Source organism: Eriocheir sinensis, chromosome 33 (genome assembly GCF_024679095.1).
Source record: "Eriocheir sinensis breed Jianghai 21 chromosome 33, ASM2467909v1, whole genome shotgun sequence".
NCBI classification, from domain to species: domain Eukaryota; kingdom Metazoa; phylum Arthropoda; class Malacostraca; order Decapoda; family Varunidae; genus Eriocheir; species Eriocheir sinensis.
In genome coordinates, this window is record NC_066541.1 from 17,890,741 (window position 1) to 17,915,468 (window position 24,728).

At 39.7% G+C, this 24,728-nt stretch overlaps 1 protein-coding gene across 8 annotated transcripts in view; it reads left to right on the top strand.

The window, feature by feature from the left end:
• Positions 1-17,101, top strand: part of LOC127006822 (histone H3.v1-like) — a 28,768-nt gene extending 11,667 nt beyond the window's left edge. For 4 of the 8 annotated variants that reach the window (XM_050877172.1, XM_050877175.1, XM_050877173.1 and 1 more), the window contains 3 exons: positions 6,838-6,915; positions 7,928-7,983; positions 9,330-9,545. In XM_050877172.1, the coding sequence (XP_050733129.1) occupies positions 6,838-6,915; positions 7,928-7,983; positions 9,330-9,369 (174 nt within the window). In that variant the 3' untranslated portion in view covers positions 9,370-9,545. Of the gene's footprint in view, positions 1-6,837; positions 6,916-7,927; positions 7,984-9,329; positions 9,546-16,948 lie in introns of those variants that run through there. The other 4 variants (XR_007759782.1, XR_007759781.1, XR_007759780.1 and 1 more) reach the window with 2 other exon arrangements.
• The last annotated feature ends 7,627 nt before the right edge of the window (positions 17,102-24,728 follow it).

Below are 24,728 nucleotides of genomic sequence, written 5' to 3' on the forward strand. Positions count from 1 at the left end.
TGTTCCTGTGACTCGTGAGATGTTGGTGGAGGCTCAGAGGGCAGATCCCTCTTTAGGCAAACTGTTGGATAGGGCAGTCTCGGAGGCTGAGAGTGAAGATGAGTCGGTCTGTTATTTTCTTAAATCAAGTATTCTTATGAGAAAATTTCATCCTCCAGAGGTCCCCAAAAGTGAGACATGGCATTGTTACCCAAATTGTAGTGCCAACATGTTATCGTGACAGAGTCCTTAGTTTAGCTCACGATCATATAGGTGGTCATCTTGGTGTTAAGAAGACATTGTATAAGATACTGAAGTATTTCTTTTGGCCAGGAGTGAGTTCTGATGTTGCAAAATTTTGTAAGAACTGCCACATTTGTCAGATTGCTGGTAAGCCAAATCAGGTAATGCCTCGAGCTCCATTGCAACCCATCCCGGTGGTTTCTGAACCATTTCATAGGGTAATTATAGACTGTGTGGGTCCCTTAGAGAAAACCAGAAAGGGACATCAGTTTTTGCTAACTATCATGGACACTACCACCCGCTATCCTGAAGCTGTGCCCTTGAGAAGCATAACCACCAAATCTATTATTCCCGTCCTTATAAAATTCTTCACGCAGTTTGGTCTCCCTAAAATAGTCCAGTCTGACCAAGGCACGAATTTCACTTCCAAGATATTTAAGGAAGTTTTAGCATCACTAGGAATTAAGCAGCATTTAGCTTCCTGCTATCATCCAGAAAGTCAGGGAGCGCTCGAACGATTCCATCAAACTTTGAAGTCCATGTTAACGAAATATTGTTTGGAGTCTGTTAAGGACTGGGATGAAGGAGTTCCATTAATGTTGTATGCTATCCGTAATACTACACAAGAAAGTCTAGGGTTTTCCCCAAATGAGCTACTCTTTGGAAGAGATGTAAGGGGACCATTAAAATTGCTGCATGAGAGCTGGATAGATGAAGAAAAGGATACCAATCTAAGTGATTATGTGGCAAAATTAAGAGATAGATTAAAGCATATGCAGGAGTTTGCAAGTGAGAATTTGTCAGTTGCGCAGAGAAAAATGAAGGTTCACCATGATGTTTCTGCTGTTGAAAGAGAATTTAATGTGGGAGATAAGGTTTTGTTGTTTTTGCCCATTATAAAATTCCCACTATAGGCAAGATACCAGGGCCCATATGAAGTGATTGGAAAAGAGGGTAACCTTAATTATGTAATATCTACTCCAGGGCGTCGTAAAACTAAGAGAGTTGTACATGTGAATTTGTTGAAAGAATATTGTTCTAGAGATGATGGCCAGGAAGAGGGTCATAGTGAAGGTCAAGGACAGGCATTGTGTCAGGATGTTGCGTATGATGAACCTATTAATTGTGACTTTGATGTAAAATGTAATGTGAAGCTTAATAATTCTAATGCTCTGTCGAATTTAGAAAGTAAACTTGTCCATTTGAGTGCAGAACAGAAATATGATATTAAGGAACTTTTGTGTGTTTTGAGATTTATGTTCTGATGTTCCAAGTCAAAGTACTGTTATGGAGCATGACATTGTGTTGATTGAAAACACAGCACCATACAGGATGTCACCCCAAAAAAAAGATATATTGAGAGAAGAAGTTCAATTTCTGTTGAAGCATGATTTGGTTGAGAAGAGTAAGAGTGAGTGGGCTTCTCCTTGCATATTGGTTCCTAAAGCAGATGGGTCCATGCGAATGTGTACGGACTATCGCCAAGTTAATGCCCGAACTAGGAGTGACTCGTTTCCCCTTCCTCGAATTGACGACATCATAGATTCCGTTGGAAATGCTATGTTCTTGACAAAATTTACCTGCTAAAGGGTTACTATCAAGTGCCATTAACTGATAATGCAAAGAGCATCAGTGCTTTTGTAACATCTGACGGCTTGTACCAATATAGAGTAATGCCATTTGGATTACGTAATGCACCTTGTACCTTTCAAAGATTGATCACCAATGTGATTGATGGGTTGGAAAATGTGTATGGTTATCTTGATGATATAATTACTGTCTCTAATGACTGGCAAAACACATGTTAACCCTCAGAGGTTTGTTTCAGAGGCTTAGAGAAGCCCACCTTACCATCAACCTAGTTAAAAGTGAATTTGGATATGGTAGCTTGAGTTTTCTGGGGCATGTGGTTGGAAGGGGAAGAGTGGCCCCAATAGATGCAAAGGTAGCCGCCATAAATGATTTACCTGTACCTAGTAATAGAAGGCAATTATTAAGATTTATTGGCATGGCTGGTTACTACCGTCATTTTTGTCAAAATTTCTCTGATGTAATTGCTCCATTATCAGATCTTGTGAGTCCGAAAAGAACATTTGTTTGGTCAGAAAGATGTCAAGAGGCTTTTAACAAAGTTAAATGGATCGTAACTTCCAAACCTGTACTTAAAAGTCCTGACTTTAGTAAACCCTTTCTTCTGCAAGTGGATGCAAGTGATTATGCTACTGGTGCAGTATTGTTGCAAGAGAGTTCTTATAAAATCCTACACCCTGTATGTTATTTGTCTTCAAAATTTAAAGCACATCAACGCAACTATTCTACAATTGAAAAAGAGGCTCTTGCTTTGTTGATTGCCTTAGAAAAATTTGAGATCTACCTTGGACATAGTAATAGTAAAATAATTGTATATAGTGACCATAATCCCTTAACTTTTGTAAACAGGATGAAAAATAAGAACCAAAGGCTTACCAGATGGTGTTTGGCTCTACAACCATATGATTTGGAAATTCGTCACATTAAGGGATGCCATAATGTGATTGCAGATGCATTGTCTCGGGCTCTCACATAGAAATGTAATATTTTCGTATATTCTTATTTTGTAAACTTTTGTTTTATATGATGAAGACCTGTGGTTTTATCTTTAGGAGGGAGGTGTGAGGCAAATAACCATAATTATCTAATTAGTTTTCACCTGTATCAGGCTCATGCCTTGCAGGCCTTTGTACGTGGGCAATAACCGTAAGACCCTAGGTTGGGAATGGTTGTTTATACTATATTAAATAGTTAGCATTCAACCGATGGTTGAATGCTGCCACGTCAGCCTACGGCTTTCATCGGTAGTTGGGGTACCGGAGTTAGTTAGTTGTGTTCTGGAAGCGGAGGTGGCAAGGTGTTGGTCTTTCGTGGGTCGGCCATACATAAGTATTGTTCTAGTTTTATTTTGTAACATACGCTCACTAGTTGTGTGAGGACGTATTAATTGTTCATTGTGTAGTGAATTTATTTGAGAAGTGAGTTATGGCTCGAAAGCTGGAAATCAGATAGCCGGTGTGTGGTGCTGTACCCATGTGTTTCCACTTTTATGCTTTATAGTTTTATTCTGTGTTTAAGTGCTTGGTCTCAGTAAATGCAAGTGTTTTAGTGTCGGTTTGTTTTAGTTTGCCTTTAAGGCGGATGGTAATTGGTACACCTACGATTGTATAACTAAAGTAAGTTCTAGCCGGTGGTGTAACAATATATATATATATATATATATATAGATAGATATATATATATATATATATATATATATATATATGTATATATATGTATATATATATATATATATATATATACAGGAAACCCGATATACGAAAGCTCGATGTATGAAAAATTCGGATGAAAAAATATAGGACAATTTTCGGTTCACGAAAGAAATGATTCGCATATACGAAAAGTACGACAGTTTCCTCTCCACTGTTTCGTACCCGATGTCTATATCGGTCGCCGCGCGCCGTCAACAGCCTCACGCACACTCGCAGTGATTAGGCAGCAAGTGTCCATGTCCAGTCCCCTCCACTTCAACGCTCATCACTTAGCGTTGCCAGTTTGTGAACCCCTTGCTTCGACTCGAATCCGAAACACATCCCAGCCAGCGTGAGGAAACGTGAGGGTGATGGAGGGGTTGGGGGGGGGCTTGGAGTGGTGCGGTGGTGTACTGTTTGGCACGTGTTTCGGGCACGAGAGTCGAAACTGGCCTTTCACAGCTTGGGAAGTAAACATTGGCAATGTTAAGTGATGAGTTGTAGTGACGAGTTAGAGGGGATTGTCCTAACATATGTAATGCATTTCTATAACAGTAAAGGAACAGGAAATGGTAATTGTTTTTAATTATTTATGAGCCTTGCGTTTCATTGTATTGTGAGTAGTAAATTGCTTTTAAGCATAGTTATATTTAACTTTTTTTTTTTTTTTTTTTTTTTTGCTGGCGCTGGTCCCTAACCCCCCTATTTATTAACAATCCTATGGGGGAAATGGCTTCGATATACGAAAAATCGATAAACGAAAGGTTTTTTCAGTCCCTAACCCTTTCGTATTTAGGGGATTTCCTGTAGTGGGTATTGGGTATATCACACACACACACACACACACACACACACACACGTCAATATGGTCACTGGGCACAGCATGGTGAGCTCTCTTCCTCTCCTTGCCAGTCTCACTGGTTATTTGTTTTCCTGAGACAGATTTATTTACGATAATGACCATTTTTTAGTAAGTATTAAACTGTTTGCATGGACAAAATAAGGAGAAAGAAAAGGTGTGAAATATGCACTTTAAATTTGGTATTGGCCAGCAGCCTCATCAGTGGCTGTCAGCCAGTGAGGAACAAGGAAAACTGACACGCTCTCCCTGTGGAAGGTGCTTCTCCTCAGCGAATCCATTTTAGTAGTACTGGGAATGAGGAGACGCAACAGAGGTGAGCGGGGGAGGACAGGTCGACTAGTGTTCAGTAAAATTGTAAGATACGAATACCCTACGACGTGACGTGTTATATTAAGTGTTAGCAGTACTACATTATCAGCTGTAATTGCAGGAAGGTGGGTGGTGAGTTATGCGCATAGCTGGGCGTTATCGCGATACTTTATCGCTGATAACAAAATCGGGTTGTCGGCCATCCGCTGCTTATTTAAATATATATCGGTATCTTCGTTATTTTTGTAACCAAACTAGTGATAATCGCTACTTTTTTTCAGCCTCAGAAAAAAAAAAACGTCTCCTCCCTACTCGCATGCGTGGCCCGGGTGCCCGGTATTTTATGAAAAAACTTGGGGGTATGAATTATCTTTGGCGAAGAGATTTCGTACTTAGATCATCAACATTAAAATACTAGGTTATTTTTTTATGTTAGACTCAAAAATCAATATATCAAAGAGAAAAATCATTTAACTCTTCCCCCAAAATGATTATTCACTACCTCAAATTTGATATTCCATATTCGTTTGTGAGCATGCCATGGTATTGAAGGCACCCGGTGTTGTGTTATTTGGTGTCCCATCGTCAAAAGCTGGCGCTTGTGTTAACAAACACTGGTCTCTCGTGAACTGCGCATGTTCAGACCAGTAAGCATAGACCTGTACAGTATCACAAAGCTTTTTAACACATTAAGACCAGTTGCTGGAAGGCTGAATCAGACATACAGTACCACCATCCTCGCTGTTTCTGGAACGACACTCTGTACATATAAATACAACTCGTACAGAGTGTCGATCTAGAAACATCGGGGATGGTGGTAGTGGTACTGTATGTCTGATTCAGCCTTCCAGCAACTCTAAATTACGGTTAAAAAGCTTTGTGAGACTGTTCAGGTCTACGCTTGCTGGTCTGAGCATGCGCAGTTCACGAGAGACCACTGTTTGTCGGTGGGGACGCCAAATAACACAACACCGGTTCAGGCGTTTCTAGTATTACCGTCCATATGTACGTGTCAACGTGTGGTTTTCAGATTTTGTAAGTTTTTAAAAATACAGATAATGAAAATATGAATTCATCTATGTTTTTTATTTGAAATATCAATATAGTATCGTTTTCGCCTATCGGACTTGTCGCTAGATAGTATCGGAATTGTGGATTAATATCGGGTGTCGGTTATCGCCTATATTTGTGTTAACGAATATCGGTTATCACTGATAAGGTTTTCCATTATCAGTTATCGGTTATCGGGAATAAGGTTTTCTGTTATCGTGCCCTGCTATGGTTATGCGAGCCAGGGTGGGCACCTGCTGGAGGCTAGGTGGGCGCGGGGTGGATAGGTTTAGTAGGGTTGAGTAAACGTGAGAATTACAATAACATTAATCCTCATGATTACCTGGTAGCATGTATATAATTTGTTTAATATTATTAGGTAGTATTAATGGTTTATATGGATCATGTGTCCCTCGTTCAGTAAAAATAGTAGTTGCTAATAGGCACACCTAACACAACCAAAATATGGGGTACACACTTGGCGCAGGGACTGTTTTGGGGTGTCATTGAAGGTAACGGGCTCAAGAGTGGCCTGTCCAGATATTTTGTTTTTTATTTATTGATGATCCACGAGACATACTAGAGTTAAATCAAAGTATGTGTTTATCTTTGTATTCATTCCTACACACACTGGTAATATTTCTGTGGGGTCTGATTCACTTATTAGAGTGAAATTCTATTGTGAAAAACAGCCACAAATTCGTGTCACTGGTGAAAATGAAACTAATAATTTAAATTTTGCCACCATGAAATATATACAAATAGATAAATATGAGTGACTTCACCTGCTTTGCACAGTAAAAATATGCTATTTCAGGCATCTGACACCCTCAAAAAGGCGTGCGCACTCCTCTGGCCTAGGAGCTTCAGCCTGGACATTGTGGTTAGGTCATTACATACTCAAATCAGGACTAGGTTTTGGGAGACAGGTCAGGTCATTTTGTAGACTTGTGATACTGGGCTAGACTGCACTGGGTACACCACATGCTGAAGTTGCACCCAATTTATTATGATATCATTTTGGAGCAGTGAGTGATGGGCTTTTTTTTTACTGTAAAAATAAAAAGTATGTTGATGTTTACACAGTTAATTGACACCAAACTTGATTTGCAGACACTACCAAACGAAGAAGAGGAGGAGGAGGAGGAGGAGGACTGGGAAGAAGACGAGGAACACAGGAGGAACCCATTGGTGAGTGTTAATTTATTTTTTCTAAAATGGTTAACGAGCAGTCAAGGAATTTTGATAATAAGGAGGGAAAGTTTGTGTTAGAATTTAAGCATTTAACGAGCTTGTTTAACGATTGGGTGTGAATAACCCAGCGACTGCTATCATAATTACTAGTTCGGGATAGCTCATCCGCGCTCAGGCGAGTCCTATTCTGAGACGAAGGAGCGCGAGGCAGGTTCTCCCGAGCAGTCGTTCGCCAACACCCACTCGTGACACAGCTCACACATTCAGTCCTGAACGAGCTTCCATACAAGGAAGACGTTTTAAGTTAACCTTACAACTACGTAGAAGTAATCACCGTGGATCACTGCTTCCACGCCCCTCAATATCCACCTATTGAAAAGGAACATCACAGCTAAGTTGTAATATGTAGTAGCGTTTGGCCAAAAGTTGTATTATTATAACTAGCTGTGATTATTACGACGTGGAGGTGAGTTACGCTTCGGTGATCTGCTTTTCTACCCTTAAGTTTCAGTTGTATAAATTACCTAAAGTATATTGTACGCTACTGAGCGTGTGAAACCGATCCCAGAGAGGCGGTTTTCAATATACCTTTATAAGTCAACATAATAACATTATTTATAACAATCATTTACATTACTTTATAACATAAATTTAACAGTTTCTAACATAATTTCAATAGCAGTAATAAGTTTATATCATTTGCAGCCAGGAACACCTTGGTACTGCAAACACACACACACACACACATCAACTGGAATGTTTTCAAGATGCCTTAATACCACAATGTTGTTTTAAATTTGTAAGTTTGGGCAGGAAAATGTTTAAAACTATGACCCTGTGTCTTGGGAAGGTTCTGACCCCGACCCCTGAAGTGACCCTCTGGTGGTAGTGGCTGTGTGGAAGGAAGGAAGGAAGGAAGGAAGGGTTCAAAGTTGAAAGGAATTTATATTTATATGTAAAATGTATCTTAAGGTTTACACAGAGCAATGACTCCTTACTTGAATTACAGAGAGAACAAGAAGAAGAAGAAGAAGAAGAAGAAGAGGAGGACACAGGAATTCCTTGGTAAGTGTTAATTTATTTTCCTCTATTTCTTTTCCATTTATCAATATTTTCCTTGCTTCTTTGTTTTCCTGTCTTCATTTTCTTTCTGTAATGGATTGTTCTGAGGAAGGAAGGAAGGAGGGAGGGAGGGAGAGGAAAGGAAGGAAGGAAGGAAGGAAGGAAGGAAGGAAGGAAGGAGCAATGGGAAGGGAAAGAAGGGAGGAAGGAAGGAGGGAGGGAGGGATGAAGGAAGGAAGGGAAAGAATGGAAGGAAGGAGGGAGAGAAAGAAGGAATGAAGGAGGGAAGGAAGGAAGGAAAAAGATAGGAAGGAAAGGGAAGGAGAGAAGGAAGGAACAGAGAGAGAAAAGAACAAGTGAATAACAGAAAGAACAGTAATAAAGGAAGGAAGGAAGGGAGGGAGGGAAGGAAGGAAGCTCAGTAAGAATGTATCAGTTTGTAAGAACACAAACATGGGATCAATTTTTTTTTACTAAACACAGAAATAGCAATTAAAAGGTCAAGGAGAGGTCAGGGGAGAGAGGTCACCTTCCTGCCTTCCTTCACTATGTATGTATGTATGTAGGAGGGGAAGGGAAGGAAGGAAGGAAAGAGGGAAGGGAGGGAGAGGAATGAGGGAGGAAAGGATGGAATGAAGGAAGGGAGGCAAGGACTAAAGGAGGGAGGGAGGGAAGGAAGGAGGGATTGAAGGAAAGAAGGAGGGAAAGAGGGAGAGAAAAGGAAAGGAAGGAATGGAGGAAAGGATGGAATGAAGGAAGGGAGGCAAGGACTAAAGGAGGGAGGGAGGGAAGGAAGGAGGGATTGAAGGAAAGAAGGAGGGAAAGAGGAAGAGAAAAGGAAAGGATGGAATGAAGGAAGGGAGGCAAGGAATAAAGGAGGGAGGGAGGGAAGGAAGGAGGGATTGAAGGAAAGAAGGAGGGAAAGAGGGAGAGAAAATGAATGTAGGACTATCTTGTGCGTCAGTCAGTTGTTGGCAATGTCCGCCATTTCTTTCCCACATTCAAGATTGGTTACTCCAAGGAAAAAAATCCAAGACGCGTCCGACACAGGCGTAAGTGACCACAAGGTGTCGTATTTGCCGACACTTTACGGTCAATGTTACGCGCCCATGACCCAGCCCAGCCTGAGACAGCCTTGGTGTGGGCAGACCACCGCCCGTGTTCAGTCATTGCATGTGGCCACTGAAATGAACCCAGTCAGAGTGGGGTACACCGTCCACCAATTGAATCCCATGTCCGCCATACCCGAGAAATGTCCTCCGCAGTGCCCCCAAAAGTGAAGGTTTTTATATAGCAGTGCGGTGTAATACTACTAACAGAGCTTTTCATGGGTGGTTTTCCTGTTCCAGGTGCAGAAGTCTTGTGAAACTGTCAGCAGGGTCACATTAAACTCTAGCAGATGAACCTGACTCAGTAAAGGTGGTATATCACTCATCAGGCAACAACAACATGACAAAATAATAATAGGCCGAAGTGATAGCGTACTGGACCCACATTCGCCGCGTGATGGACGACGCGGGTTCGAATCCTCACGCTACCACGCTGTGTGGGGCCGGGAAGATGTGCCGTGGCTCAAACCCCCCCCAAGCGACTCCCCCTGACCAGGGAGGGAGGGGATATAATTACTTCAAATTACATTGAATACATATGAAGTTGTTTTAATATGAATACAAATACCTTCTTGTCATAATTGGGTTTAGCAGTGTTGTAAAGTTATCTAAGATCAGGGAGGGAATACAAGTGTTGTGGATTACAATACCAATACAGTACTTCAAATTACAGTGAATAGAAATACTGTTTTGATATGAATGAATACTCCTTCTTGGCATAACAGCAGTGTTCTAAAGATGTACAAGGTAGTGTAGCTCATAACCCTGTACTCAACACAGTGCTAACAAGAAGGCTGTTTTGATATGAATGAATACACCTTCTTGGCATAACAGCAGCAGTGTTGTAAAGATGTACAAGAGCTCATAACCCTGTACTCAACACAGTGCTAACAAGTCCCCCGGGAGGCTGTGTGGACTTGTAACGCCTGCTATTACAGATGATAGATTTTGAAGTGTTCCTCAGATAATTATTTGCACAATACAAATACTTCTCCCTTGTATTCCAATCACAATGAGAATGCTTTGATTTCTATCAATAGTTATACCAATACAAACACACCCAAATATGGTATTCCAGTGTATTTGAATAGGAATGGGGGTGGAGGCGGCCTTGGCCCTGAACTGTCAAGCCGCTCAAGTGTCATTTCCCTCATTGTTAAGGTGGTGGGCAGCTGTCAGGTGCGTGTCAGGCCAGGCTCGTCAGGTCACCTGCTGTGTGGAGCGATGACTCGTGTTCAGGTGAGGCCACTCACTGGCAGCACTGTTGATGAAGACCCGTCACAGCCGAGGCATTCATGTGCAGGGAAACAGTTCACAGGGAGAGAGAAACACTGCTGTACAAGATGTTAATTAAAAGTGGGAATACTACTATGAGCTATGTTAGTACAGTAGAGCCCCATTTAGCGTGAGAATTAGGTGGATGAACGCGGTCGCGCTAACTAAATTCGCGCTAATTGAATAAAGTAACCAATATGAAAAAAAGTTATTTGGTGCACACGTGGGTCTGACTTTTGGGTTTGATAATTACTTAAAATACGCAGTCATCAGTTATGGATGGTGACTCTTGCGGCCCAAGGTGTCGGCAAGTGGGTGTGACAAGAGTTCGGCCCCAGCAAAGGTTCGGTGGGCAGGGTGTGGGCGTGTGTGGGCGTCGTGCCCGGCCAGGCCGACATCACGCCCGTTATTATCGAGTGTGTCACGGTGACGGTGGCCACACAATCAATAGTGACACCTTGCCTCATCTGCCCCGCCGTGGCAGGTAATAGTGGCGCCCCGCGGGGCCGACACGGCGAAGCTCACGCCCCGAGGATGGCGGCGGAGGCGGCGGCGGGGCCGGGACAGTGACAGTGGCTGCTGCGGCGCCACACACGAGCAGCGAGCTGTGCACCGCCCCCAGCAGGTGAGGCGGCCCAGGGGGGGCAGGACGACGTTAGAGAGCATGAGAGACTGGGACTGTGTGGGAAGTGGTGGCAGGGGGCTGTGTTGTGGTGTGAGGCAGGCCACCCAGGCCACTGCACATCATGGCGGCTTGGCGCAATTTTCAAAATTCAGTCGTGGTCGCTGCTCGTGCTAACTGAGGCTTTCGCGCTAATTAATGTTTCTCTTGATAGATGGTGACTCGTACTAATTGCGGTTCACGCTAATTGAACTTGCGCTAAGAGGGGCTCTACTGTAGTTATGTTAGTGCAGTATTGGTATACAAGAATACCATAGTACTAGTGTTTGTTAGATAAACATGCAGGAAGCAAAGAAATATCGCTGAATTAGCGCCGGGATGAGCTTACAAAATATCCAAGTTGGTGTTTGTTTGCATTTAGTGTGTGGGAAAATATACCAGTAGAGTACTTGCAAAACCTCCATCCATGGCTATGATCTGCCCATGAAAACCTTCTCTGTGGCCTTGGGAAACACATGTAATGACACATTGAAGGAGATAGAGAGATGGTACCTTATTTCAATGTGCTAAAATGGTACCATGAAGGCAGCCTGCACACACACACACACACAATGTCTGGGGCCCTCACATGCATGGACTTCATCTCATATAATCTTGTGGGCCTGTACTTCAGTTGCTTCCACTATAATCCATGTAATTTCCTCTAAAATCTATGTAATTTCCTTTAAAATCCATGTCTTTTCCATTCCCAAACTGGGGCCCATATAGCAGACTGAAGGAGCCCATAGTTCAAGGTTAGTTTAAGTCTTGAACTAACCTTAACCTATGGCGCCCTTCATTCTGCTATATGGTCCCCAGTTTGGGAACCAGTGGATAGAAGGATAGATAGATAAAGGGTGATAGATAGTTATAAATAGATAGTTTTTGTGTGTTTGCAGGGGTCACTGTTCCTTAATGGCACAGAGGAAGGGTCACACCGCCACCAGGCTCTTAAAACTACCCCTGGAAATGCACTAAATTCCTAGAAAAAGTGTGTCAGATATGTGTTTTTTGGCTTCACGGCACAGACCTATGGTCATACTACCATCTCCAGTGTCTTAAAACTATCCTTGGAAATGCCCCTAAACTCCCTTGAAAGCCTTGTCAAATGTTTTCTTTAGGTTCACGGTACATAGGAAGGGTCAGGCTATCACCAGGGTCATAAAACTAGCCCTGGAAAAGTGGAAATGACCCTCATAACCCCTATGAAAGCCTTGTCAATTGTGCATTTTTTTAGGTTCACGGCATATAGGAAGGGTTAAGCTATGACCAGGGTCATAAAACTACCCCAGGAAATGCAGAAAACTCCCTTGAAAGTCTTGTTAAAAATGTGTTTCTCAGGTTCATGGTACAGAGGGAGGGTCAGACTACAACCAGGGTCCTTAAGCTACCCCTGGAAATGCCTTAAACTCCCATGAAAACCTTCTCCAATGTGTGTTTTTAGGTTCCTTGTACAGAAGAAGGGTCGAACACCCACCAGGGTCACAAAACTACCCCTGGAAATGCCCTAAACTCCCATGAAAGCCTTGTCAATTGTGCATTTATTTCTTTAGGTTCCTGGTACAGAGGAAGGGTTGAACTCCCACCAGGGTCACAAAACTACCCCTGGAAATGCCCTAAACTCCCTTGAAAGCCTTGTCAATTGTGCATTTATTTCTTTAGGTTCCTGGTACAGAGGAAGGGTCGAACTCCCACCAGGGTCACAAAACTACCCCTGGAAATGCCCTAAACTCCCTTGAAAGCCTTGTCAATTGTGCATATATTTCTTTAGGTTCCTGGTACAGAGGAAGGGTCGAACTCCCACCAGGGTCACAAAACTACCCCTGGAAATGCTCTAAGCTCCCTTGAAAGCCTTGTCAATTGTGCATTTATTTCTTTAGGTTCCTGGTACAGAGGAAGGGTCGAACTCCCACCAGGCTCACAAAACTACCCCTGGAAATGCCTCCAACAACCCCTATGAATGCCTTGTCAAATGTGTGTTTCTTTAGGTTCACGGCACATAGGAAGGGTCAAGCTACCACCAGGGTCATAAAACTAGTCTTGGAAATGCCTCCCACAACCCCTATGAAAGCCTTGTCAAATGTGTGTGTTTGGGCAGTGAAATGTTTAGGAATAATGTGTTGGGATCAGAGAAAGGGATAGGATGAGGGGACAGCTTGGGATAATGTTTGGTATTATGGAAGTAGGAGAGAGAGAGAGAGAAAAAAAAAACACATGGCAGGCTTTTTGATAAGTTTTCCTTTCTATAAAAAGTTTTAAAGTAACGGAGAAGGCTTTTTGTGGGTCATTATTTTCCCTTTTTGTGTGAAGTTTGGGTCATGGGATTGTACGGAATTTTGCTGGTATTATTTTTCTACCTTTTTCTCTACCATTCAGTAGGCTGGTAGATGGGTCCTTTGACTATGTTCAGATGAATTTTGGTTGATTGTGGTGGTCAGAATAGAGAGTCATGCATTAAGTGTGGGTTTCAGGATGGTAAAGAATTTTTTGTAATATTTTCTGAACCTTTTTCTCTACCATTCTGTTACTGTGTGCGGCAGATGGTTGATGTTCGGTAGGCTGGTAGATCGATCCTTTGGCTAGGTTGGGATGAATTTTGGTTGATCTCGGTTGATTGTGGTGGTCAGAATAGAGAAAGAGAGAGTTCAATAATCCAAACAGTCATCCAAGAAGCACATCACTGCCCCATTTACATCGCTCCAGTCAGGGAGGGATATTTGGAGGCTGGAGGAGAGGGAGGATTTAAGATAGACTGAAGGAGAGGGAGGAAAAATAGAGAGAACTTGGGACAAAATGAAGTAAAAATTCTAGTTAGTCAGCTCCCTCTCTCTTTCTGAAGCCTGAGTATATACAGTTAAAGAAGGGTCACTCTACGGGCAGTATAATAATCATGTGTTTACCTTTGAATACATGTCGTAATAACCACTAAAACACACCATGAAATACCTCCTGTTCCCTCTCACTGAAGCCTTAGTATATGCTGTCAACAAAGGCTCATATTGTGGCCAGTATAATGTTTACCATTCAAAACGCTGTAATAACCAATAAATTACACTGTGAAATAATGTCAAATTTCCGCTGTACATTCACCATTCCTTTCTCTAGTAGTTTGACGTACCATGCAATCGGTTGGCCCTGTACGGAAATGTGACGTCTTCCTGAAAATTGCTCACTTAACATTATCAGTATCACGGCTCTCCCTAACCCGGCAGCTTTGAATATACCAGCATTTGTTTATCCATCCTTCCTCTTCAATCTGCCGCAAACTTGGTGTCTCTACGTCATGTGGTGTGTGTGTTATGATGTTACGAAATGCAGTGACGTTAGGCTGTCAGTAGGTCTTCGTTCTGAGGGCTGCATAGGTTGTGCTTAGCTTGGTGTGGCTAATGTCTCTCCCTCTCCATCCACTCAATTTGGTAATTTTTTATCAAATTTGATCATTTTTTGCAAACTACAATATTACGTAGGAAACCGCGAGGACTGAAAAATGTCACCTGCCCAAGCGCACACCTTTGACAGGGCCTTCACAGGAGTTGTGGGCATTTCCAGGGGTAGTTTGATGACCCTGGTGGTAGTTTAACCCTTCTACAGGGGACTTCGTGGTGCAGTGGTTAGCACACTCGGCTCACAACTGAGAGAGCCCTGGTTCGATTCCCGGGCGGAGTGGAAAAATTTGGGCGGCTTTTCCGATACCCTACGCCCCTGTCCATCCAGCAGTGAATGGGTACCAGGTATTAATCGGGGGTTGTGTCCTGTCTCCTGGGATCTGTTCCCTTCTTTAATTCCTTCCCCTCCTGTCTCTCTCCGGCATATGACCACAGATGTTGCGCCGACTAAATGAAATTTTCCAACTTTTTTATCCTAGACCATCGGGTGTTATTCTAGAGGTCTGCTCATGGTACCGTGAGGGCCGGAATTGAGCTATTTTGTCTCAATTTTTATCTTGCTCTCACAGGAGGTTACGTTAAAATCTAAGTTTAATCCAAGGTTAGGATAACTTATTGCTGACCGGGGATTTTTTTTGCGGTAAACTGACAGGGCTTTCATAGGAGTTGTGGGCATTTCCAGGGGTAGTTTTATGACCCTGGTTGTAGCAAGACCTTTCCTCTTTACCATGAACCTATAAAACAAGTCAAAAGAACCCAATTAATCTCCTTTACGGCCTTTGGGAGTAGCTGATGTGAGGAGCGGAAATGTCCGAGGCTCACATTCTTGAAAAAGCCATCCCGAGAGACTTGTATTTAAGGCTTCCGTAGGAGGTTTGGGCATTTCCAGGGGTAGTTTTATGACCCTGGTGATAGATTAACCCTTCCTATGTACCATGAACCTTCAAAACCACTCAATTAGAACCCGATTGATCTCCTTTTTGGCATCTGACAGTCACATTCTTAAAAATATTGTTCCAAGCACACACATTTGACAGGCTTTTGTAGGAGTTGTGAGAATTTCCAGGGGCAGTTTGATGACCCAGGTGGTAGTTTTAACTTTCTCCTTACCATGAATCTTAAAACAAGACTCGTGAGAACTTGATTGATCTCCTTATTGACCTTTGCAAATAGCTGACATGAGGGGCGGAAGGGTCTGCTAAGCATCATAGATCTTAGGAAGGAAAGTTTGAGACGTACCTTGAATCAGCTCCTTGACGCTAGTAGACTCCATGGCTGGCGTTCCTTCCTCCTTGTCTTCCTCAAATTCCAGACTTTCCTCCTCTGTGATGTACCTTTCTCTCAGTTCTAATCATTCCTCCTCTCATACGTACATCCTTCTCGGTAAATCCTTTTCACTGTATCGTATATATAGAGTTCCATTATTTGCTTGTTTCCCTTCCTCCTCATCTCTTAACGTATAAACGAGGCTTACGGCAGAGAAATCCTAAGGCACAATGACCTATTCTTACGTATACTAGAGTACGTTCACACACTGAGAACAGATTACGAGACTTCCAGCCCTCCGCTCATCCTATGCAAGGTTTATTTTCCCTTGCAAGTAACTATATCTTGTTCTTTCTTTCCCCCCTTGCTAACTAGAACATAATTATTGTTATATTGCTCGTCATGATGTACGTTACAAGGGAAAGTGACCCTCCGTCTGCCCCATAAAAGTTGAGCTTCCATTTTGATTAGTCCCTCGTTCATCCTTGGAGGGGTAGTCTGTCTTTCCCAGTGCAAATTAGAGTTAAATTGCTATGTTATGATACTAATTGCGTACAATTTACACAAGGGTCGCCATTCCTAATGTCACCTCACTTCTCTGCCGTACGCCTCAAATATTTTAGTCTGTGATATGTTATCTGCTTTCTCTTTGTCTAAGGTATTATGTCATAGTAATAATCTCATGTCTGTCTGATTTTCTTCTTGGTTGTATATCTAAGGTCTCGTCTTCCTGTCTTTGAGTTCTCATCTTTTAGAGTACTTGTTTCCACTTCTTTTATTTCATATGTTATTATTGTCTCTTAATTTCCATTGCTTTTTCAATGACTTTTGAGCTCTTTATGTATACAATCTCTCCTCTTGTTAGTTCCCTTCGTTGTCTTCTCTTATATCTTGTTTCCAATTCATATATAATTCTTTTTATATTATAAGTTTTTTTTTCTGTATGAAAATTAGTTCCTCCCTTTAATATATATAGAATTAGCTTTTAAAAAAGATCAAAGCAATTAGATATATCAGCTTACAGCTCAAAAACATCTTGAAAAGTAGCCTGAAAAATGTACCTAAGTCAATTATACCTAAAAAAGTGTCCGGGGATTAGCTAAATGGGTTTGGGGCAAGATAAAGTCATAGGTGTAGCCTTTAACTTTATTTATAAGACTTCATAGTACAGATACAGTTCACATCTTCTGTGACTGGCTTACAGAACAGTCCCTTGCAGAGAAAAGTACAAGTCATCAGAGTTGACTAACACGACTTCCTTCCCTCGGCAGAATTGAATGGCTGGCGTCTCGGTCTGCCTGCCTGTGGGACACCGCACACTCTGGAAGAAGAAAGAACACCAAGATGTCAAGTTCCTGCATAATCAGCCTCTTAGTGAAGGAAATGTGCTCTATTTATTTAATAAATGATTGACAAAAAAATAATTTTGTATTTATTTTAGAAAAATTATATGGCTCACTTTTTGCATATGTTGCAATACTATGCAATAATATATATATATATATATATATATATATATATATATATATATATATATATATATATATATATATATATATATATATATATATATATATATATATATATATATATATATATATATATATATATATATATATATATATATATATATATATATATATATATATATATATATATATATATATATATATATATATATATACAATAAGTATATCATGCAATAAGTTAGCAATAAATATATATATATATATATATATATATATATATATATATATATATATATATATATATATATATATATATATATATATATATATATATATAACATATCAATATAATAGTAAGTAAAATGTTTAAAGTTCTTAACAAAACCTATTAGAAGAGGAATGGAAAGAGGAGATGAGTAAAAGATGAGTCAAAATGAGTTAAAAGTAGAATCAAAACAAGGAAAAGTTGAGAGGAGGAGCTTGGAGAGAGAGCAGAAGAGAGGAGTGGTAATGAGAGGAGCTGGACGTCTCGTATATTACGCACTGAGGAGGAACAGAATGACAGAAATAACATGGAATGATATACAGACAAAATAATCATTAAGAAAGACACTGAGGTACGACACCTATACGTATAAAAACGAGGGAAAAATCTAACAAATTGCGTCAGAATCTGAGAAACCGAAGCCAACATTACAAAAACTGCCTGGCGTCCAGCCGAGATGGGCACGTGGGACCTTGTATATGTTATAAGCAAGGGTCGGGAGTCTTGAAATGTGTTCTGGGAGGGAAACTGAACCCATAATTTACTGAAGAACAGGTCACTTAAACCCTCTCGGCAGGACGCCTCGTATATAAAACATTACGCACTGACTAGGAACGGACTGATTATGTGTAGAGAGAGAGAGAAAGTGGGGAGGAGGAAAATACACAATGGAAGGGAGATAAAATGAGAATAATAAATATACGAAGGGAGAGAAAGGTCCAGAGATGGAGGTATAAGGGAGGAAGAAGGATGAAGAGGCAGTCACCTCAGGTAACGTACGGACCCTTGACGAGAGGAACGAAACCCCAGCAAAAAAAAAAACAATGACAAAAGTAAGTACAAGAACTGGAATAGCAGGAGAAAGGAGAAATATAGGAAGATGCGGATACAAGGAGGTTGAGAAAAAGCAACTGGAATGTGAAATGTGGAGCCGTGTATAGAGGAAGGTTTTACTATTCGAAGAAGAAGAAGTCTGATGAATTCACAGGTGGGGGGGTGGGAGAGAGAGAGAGAGAGAGAGATTTATTGAGGAATGACGGAAATAATCAATAAGAAAGACACTGAGGTACTAACAACACCTATACGTAGAGGAGGGAAGTGAGGAGGAGGAGGAGGAGAGAGATTAAGGTAAGTAAAACAGAGGAGACGATGAGGATAAATATAAATAAAAGAAGTAAATAAAGAAGGAAGGATTAGAAATGAGAGAAAGAGAGAGAGAGAGAGAGAGAGAGAGAGAGAGAAACACACATCACAGAGGAGGAAAAATTAAGATATGAGAGGAAAGTATGGAATTTGAGGAAGAGAAGGAGGAAGGAACCCCAGCCATGGAGTGTACTGTCGTCAAGGAGCTGATTCAAGGTACGTCCCAAACTTTCCTTCCTGAGATCTATGAGGCAGACCCTTCCGCCCCTAACGTCAGCCTCTTCCAAAGGTCAATAAGATCAATCAAGTTCTCACATGTCTTTTTTTAAGATTCATGGTAAAGAGAAAGTTAAACACAGGGGTCGGGGTCAGAACCTTGCCCAGACACAGGGTCATATATTTAAACATTCTGTCACCCCAAACTCATATATCTCTACCAACATAATAATTCTACATCATTTTCCTTGCTTTCAAGATGTGTTGTTCTCAGGCCCCGGGAATTGCTGTAGAGAGTTTGTTAAGCCTGTGTTAACCCCTGGACTGTGGACTTCACGGTACATCCCTGCCCTTTACGGGTTAAAATGCCGGCGTTCTTAAACACAGCGCCTCAGTTCGTTGGTTTGTAAAGCCTCACATAGTAGAAGTTGCAGGGCTTTCCATGGACTGTTCTGTGACCCTGGTGATAGTTTTACAAGACTTCTGTACCATGAATGGGAACTCCCCCCCATGAAAATCTGGTTAATCTTATCTGTGGCCTTGGGATATGTTGGAAAGTTTGGTTTAGTGGGCAGCGTTGCGCAACGTCTGTGGTCATATGCCGGAGAGAGACAGAAGGGGACGGAATAATGGAAGAAGGGAACAGACCCCAGGAGACGGGACACAGCCCCCGATTAATACCTGGTACTCTGCTGGGTGGACAGGGGCTATGTAGGGTATCGGAAAAGTCACCCAAATTTTTCAACTCCGCCTGGGAATCGAACCCGGGCTCTCTCGGTTGTGAGCCGAGTGTGTTAACCACTGCACCACAGAGCCCCCCTGCAAATATGTGTCCACTGTCAAAGTCTTGTATTGGGAAAGACAGCACTGGATAAGATATTCTACAGATAATAGCAGCTGAAAAGCCTGTCATAGTAGGGATTTGTAGGGTTTCCATGGAGTGTTTCATGGTGATAGCTTTACGTGACTTTTGAACAGGAAAACCCCTCATGAAAAACTGGTTAGTCTTCACTGGGAAGTAGTCGTAATGGAAGTCCATGACTACATGTATGATAATCTTAAAATCTCTAAACATACAGTTCCTTCACATGCCGTACTGAGCCTTCCCTTAAGGTAGAGCATGGCTGATATTTAGTGAACGGACCAGTGTCACCTGCTACTCCCGATCCCTCACTGTGTGTATCCAAACACCAGAAATTAATCAAGACCAGGAGAGGGTATTCGCCGGCTGCCTGGGATTGAACCCGCGACGGGAGTCACTCCCTACCGAGTCGGCCAAAGAGGTACTACCCCCCTCACAAAGTGGGTTATGGGAGGCTCGTTCATCAGCAGGCATAGTCGCCGCACTACACCAGAATGTTAGACGCCATGTACCATCTGACGCCCTTCCTCACGTGCCAGAACTATCCGTGGGAATGCCAAAAACTCCTCCCAAAGCCTCGTCAAATGTGTTTCTTTAGGTTCATGGAAAGAAAATTATTTAACACTCACCAATGGAATGTCTGTCTGTCAGTCTTCCTCTTCCTCTTCTTCTTCTTCTTGTCTCTAAAGATAAGTAAGGATATTAGTATACAGTTGATAATTCATTTTTTGAGGTAATTATAAATTCTTTTCAGGCTAAAATTATAGAAAGATAGAGATATTGAGAGAGAGAGAGAGAGAGAGAGAGAGAGAGAGAGAGAGAGAGAGAGAGAGAGAGAGAGAGAGAGAGAGAGAGAGAGAGAGAGAGAGAGAGAGAGAGAGAGAGAGAGAGAGAGAGAGAGAGAGAGAGAGAATGAAAACAATTCACACATACAATAGCCCTACAATAATGAGAAAATTTAATCATAACTTTAGTAAAACAATCTTTGAATGCATAATATATAACCTAACCTTTGAATATAGTGCATAATAATAATAATAATAATAATAATAATAATAATTGAAAACAGTTCTTTATTATTATTAGATATGTCTTGGATTTTTTCTTATAGAGTTTCTGATTTGCTTTGGGAATTGATATATTTAAGAACATTGGGAGATGATCTGAGATGGGAAAGTGCAAAATTGTTGGGATGTGAGAGGTATGTTCAAGTAAATTAATGTTAAAATCTCCAATCAGCACTATTTTATTATTTCTTGCTTTCTCTCACAAAAGTTCGTGCAATATGTGTGAGAACTCATCAACTGCAATGTGCTTACTGTTAGGTCTGTAAATCGTGCATAGAAGGAAACCTAATGAGTTTGTTTTTATCCTAATTGTGTTTATTTCTATATCTTCATTTACTATTGTCAAGTCTTTGATTTCCTGAGAATGTATTAGATTGGACACAAATATTGATACCCCTCACTGTTTGCGCATATTTCTGGTTAAATGGTATGAGTGGTATCCTGTAAATTCGTGAAGGTGTTTATTATTGTCTGTAAGCCAGGATTCAGCGGCTGCCAAGATATCAGGTTGTATGTGTAAAGATCTGAGGAGTAGTTGTATATTATCAGATTTTTTTGTTAATGATCTTGAGTTTATGTGCATTATCTTTAAATTATGTGTCTGTTGAGTCTTAATGAGGTTATTATAGGTAACAAGGTCATTATAATTTGATACTGATTCAAAGTCCATGTGGCCGTGTAGTTGATTGATTATCTCCATACTTATGTTATTTGAACTGGCATGTCTGTGTTCATCATCATAAAAGAGTGTCTCATAGAGATGGGACATAAGATTAATGGAAGAGGAGTCAGAGAAGAGAATGGAAAGAAAGCAGTAAGATACAAGACTAAGTCTAGCCGCGCCGGGTGGCACTGTGAACATGTTGCTTAAGATAAGTAAAAAAACTTTACAGAAAAGTAATAATGAGTAGAAAGGACAATGACAATCATAATAATAAAGCAAAAAATAACAATAGTCGCAGTAGCCGTTATAGTATCAACGATATTCAACAATATAATAATAATAATGATAAAATAATAATAATAATAATATAGTATTACTTGTATAGTATTACTTAGTAGTAGTAGTAGTAGTACCTAGTAGTGGTAATAGTAGTAGTAGTAGTAGTAGTAGTAGTAGTAGTAGCAGTAGTAGAAGTAGTAGCAGTAGTAAAAGTAGTAGTAGTACTTAGTAGTAATAGTAGTATTGATAGTAGTAGTTGTAGTAGTAGTAACAGTAAGACTGATAAATAATGAATAGCATTAACAATGGCAATAGTAATAATAATAATAATCATAGTAATAATAATAATAATAATAATAATAATAATAATAATTATAATGGTATGAATATTGATGGTGACATTAATATGTAATATGTAATAATGAATATTAATGATGACATTAATAGTAACATTACTACGTAATCTAATGGAAGTAATAAAGTATGAGTGTCATATTGGAGCTTAAAGGTAGATAAAATGATTACTGTAAACTACTGGAATGTGCCTTATGGCATAAATCATTATGGTGAGGAGACTGAAGCAAAACTAGAGTGACTCAAGACAGGTGTCCTTCATGTCAGGGTACTCATCCAGGAAGGTGATCAGTGTCTGCTGATCAATTATTTCATGCTTGATGGTAAGTAAGTAAGTAATGTTTATTGCCATAATATACACACATTGATATATACATATAAATATAATTATAATTCTGGCAACGAATCTAGCCTGTCAAGCCGAAGCTTCCCGACAGACTGTATATTTATTTCATTGCACTATCTTTCTAAAGGTTGCAGATAGCTCCCAACCATAAAGCTAAATACAAATATACAATAAATAACAACATTAACTATAATACCAGATGAAGTTATAATAGTTATATCTAAAATGTTAACTACAATAACAACTACAACAGCATCAACAATAATAATAATAATAACAATAATAATAATAATAATAATAATAATAATAATAATAATAATAATAACAATAATAAAAATAATATGGACAATAGTACTATGCAATTCACTGATTAGATTTAATAATGTAAATTTGTGTTCATGTTTCAGGAATAAATTATAATTTTAACCGTGATTGTTTTGGATTGCAAATAAGTGTGTTTTTACTGACTTTTTAAATAGAGAGAAATTATTACTATTAAGGAGATTTTTTATTTCAACTGGCAAAGAATTCCAAACTTGAGGTCCTGAGCATAAAATACTATTTCTGAAAAGAACTGTCCTGAACTGTGGAGAGATAAGGTTTATATTGTTCCTGCGCGTATTATGCAATGTATTAATAACTTGAAAAGGATGAGTTCCATGCATCAGTGCGAGGTTTTATAAATAAATAATAGTAGAAAATAACAATGAATGTTTTTAAAATTAAGAAATCTATGTGTGGAAAATACGTTATGTGTGGAATCAAACTTGTTCATATAAAACATACACCTAAATATCTTATTTTGAGAAACCTGAAGATTTTTAAGAAAGGAAGGCCACGTACACGCCCACACAGATACACAATAAATGAGATGCGGGTAACAAAGTGTATAATAAATACTGATAAGTGCTTCTTGTGTAAGGCTATTTCTTATTCGATACAGTATGCCACATATCCTAGATAGTTTATTTGCAACAGAATTAATTTGGTATTTCCAATTGATATTTTGATCTATGAAAATGCCCAAAAACTTAGTATAAGAAACTCGTTCAAGTACTTTTCCTTCAAGTGTTATAGGTGGCATGTTAGTAGTGACTGATCGGTTTTGAAAGATAATGTATTTTGTTTTAGTGATATTTAACCTTAACTTATTATGTTTAAGCCACATATTAATTGAATTGAGCTCATTATTAATGTTTATATGCAAACTATTTATATTTTATCATCTAATAGTAAATTAGTGTCGTCAGCATAAATGGTATACTTAAATTTATTACTAGCATTGACAATATCATTAATATAGATGAGAAAAAGTATAGGTCCTAGGATAGATCCTTGCGGTACACCCTTGTTGATAGGCTTGAAAGAAGAATATTTAGAATTACAGTAAACAGCTTGAAATCGATTTGTTAAATAATTTTTGAATAACTCTAAAGGAACTCCCCGAATCCCAAAATTACTAAGTTTACTTAAAAGAATCTTATGACATAGCAAATCAAAAGCCTTAGAAAGATCTAAAAAAATTCCAACTAAATAATGTTTCTTTTCCAGATATTTATACACATTATTGGTAAACTGAAATATGGCCGACTCAGTAGAGCGCCCTGGTCTAAAACCATGCTGACAATTCGAAAATAAATTATTTTTCTCAATGAAATTTACAAGACGAGTGCATATCACTTTTTCAAAGACTTTACTGAACACAGGAAGAACTGATATAGGTCTGTAGTTATTGACATCATCTCTATTATCTGACTTAAATAATGGAATAATTTTAGCTTTCTTAAGTTCGTCCGGAAAAACTCCTTTCTTTAATGTGAGGTTAACTATGTGTGTTAATGGCAAGGAAATTATGCTGGCAGTTTGTCTTACGACCAAGGGAGAAATTTCATCAAAACCAGATGATGTACTTTTTAATGTCTTAAGAAAGTTTTCAATTTCTATCTGTGTAGCTGGTGATAAGTATACCGAGTAATTAGGTGAGTTGTGTAAATATGTCATATATTCATCCCCTACTATATCATGATCTAGCCCCCCAGCCTTCAAAAAATGGTCATTAAATGTTTCAGAAATGTCAGTACAATGTGGCTTTAATTCAATAACTGTATGTTTAGCACCTGTGCATCTACCAAGAATAGTATTAATGGATCTCCAGTGTTGTTTTGGATTACCTTGGCTATTAAGTAACTGCTCTTGGTTATACTTCTTCTTGGCTAATTTTAAAGGTGACGTTAATTTATTTCTATATATTCTATAAGGCTCCTTAAACGTTAAAGGCCATTTATGAGCTAGTTTTTCAAGTCGATGTTTTTCTCTAATACTATTCTTAAGAGCTAGAGTAATGTGGACTACGTTCCTTTTTAAAACTAAATTTAATTTTTCTTTC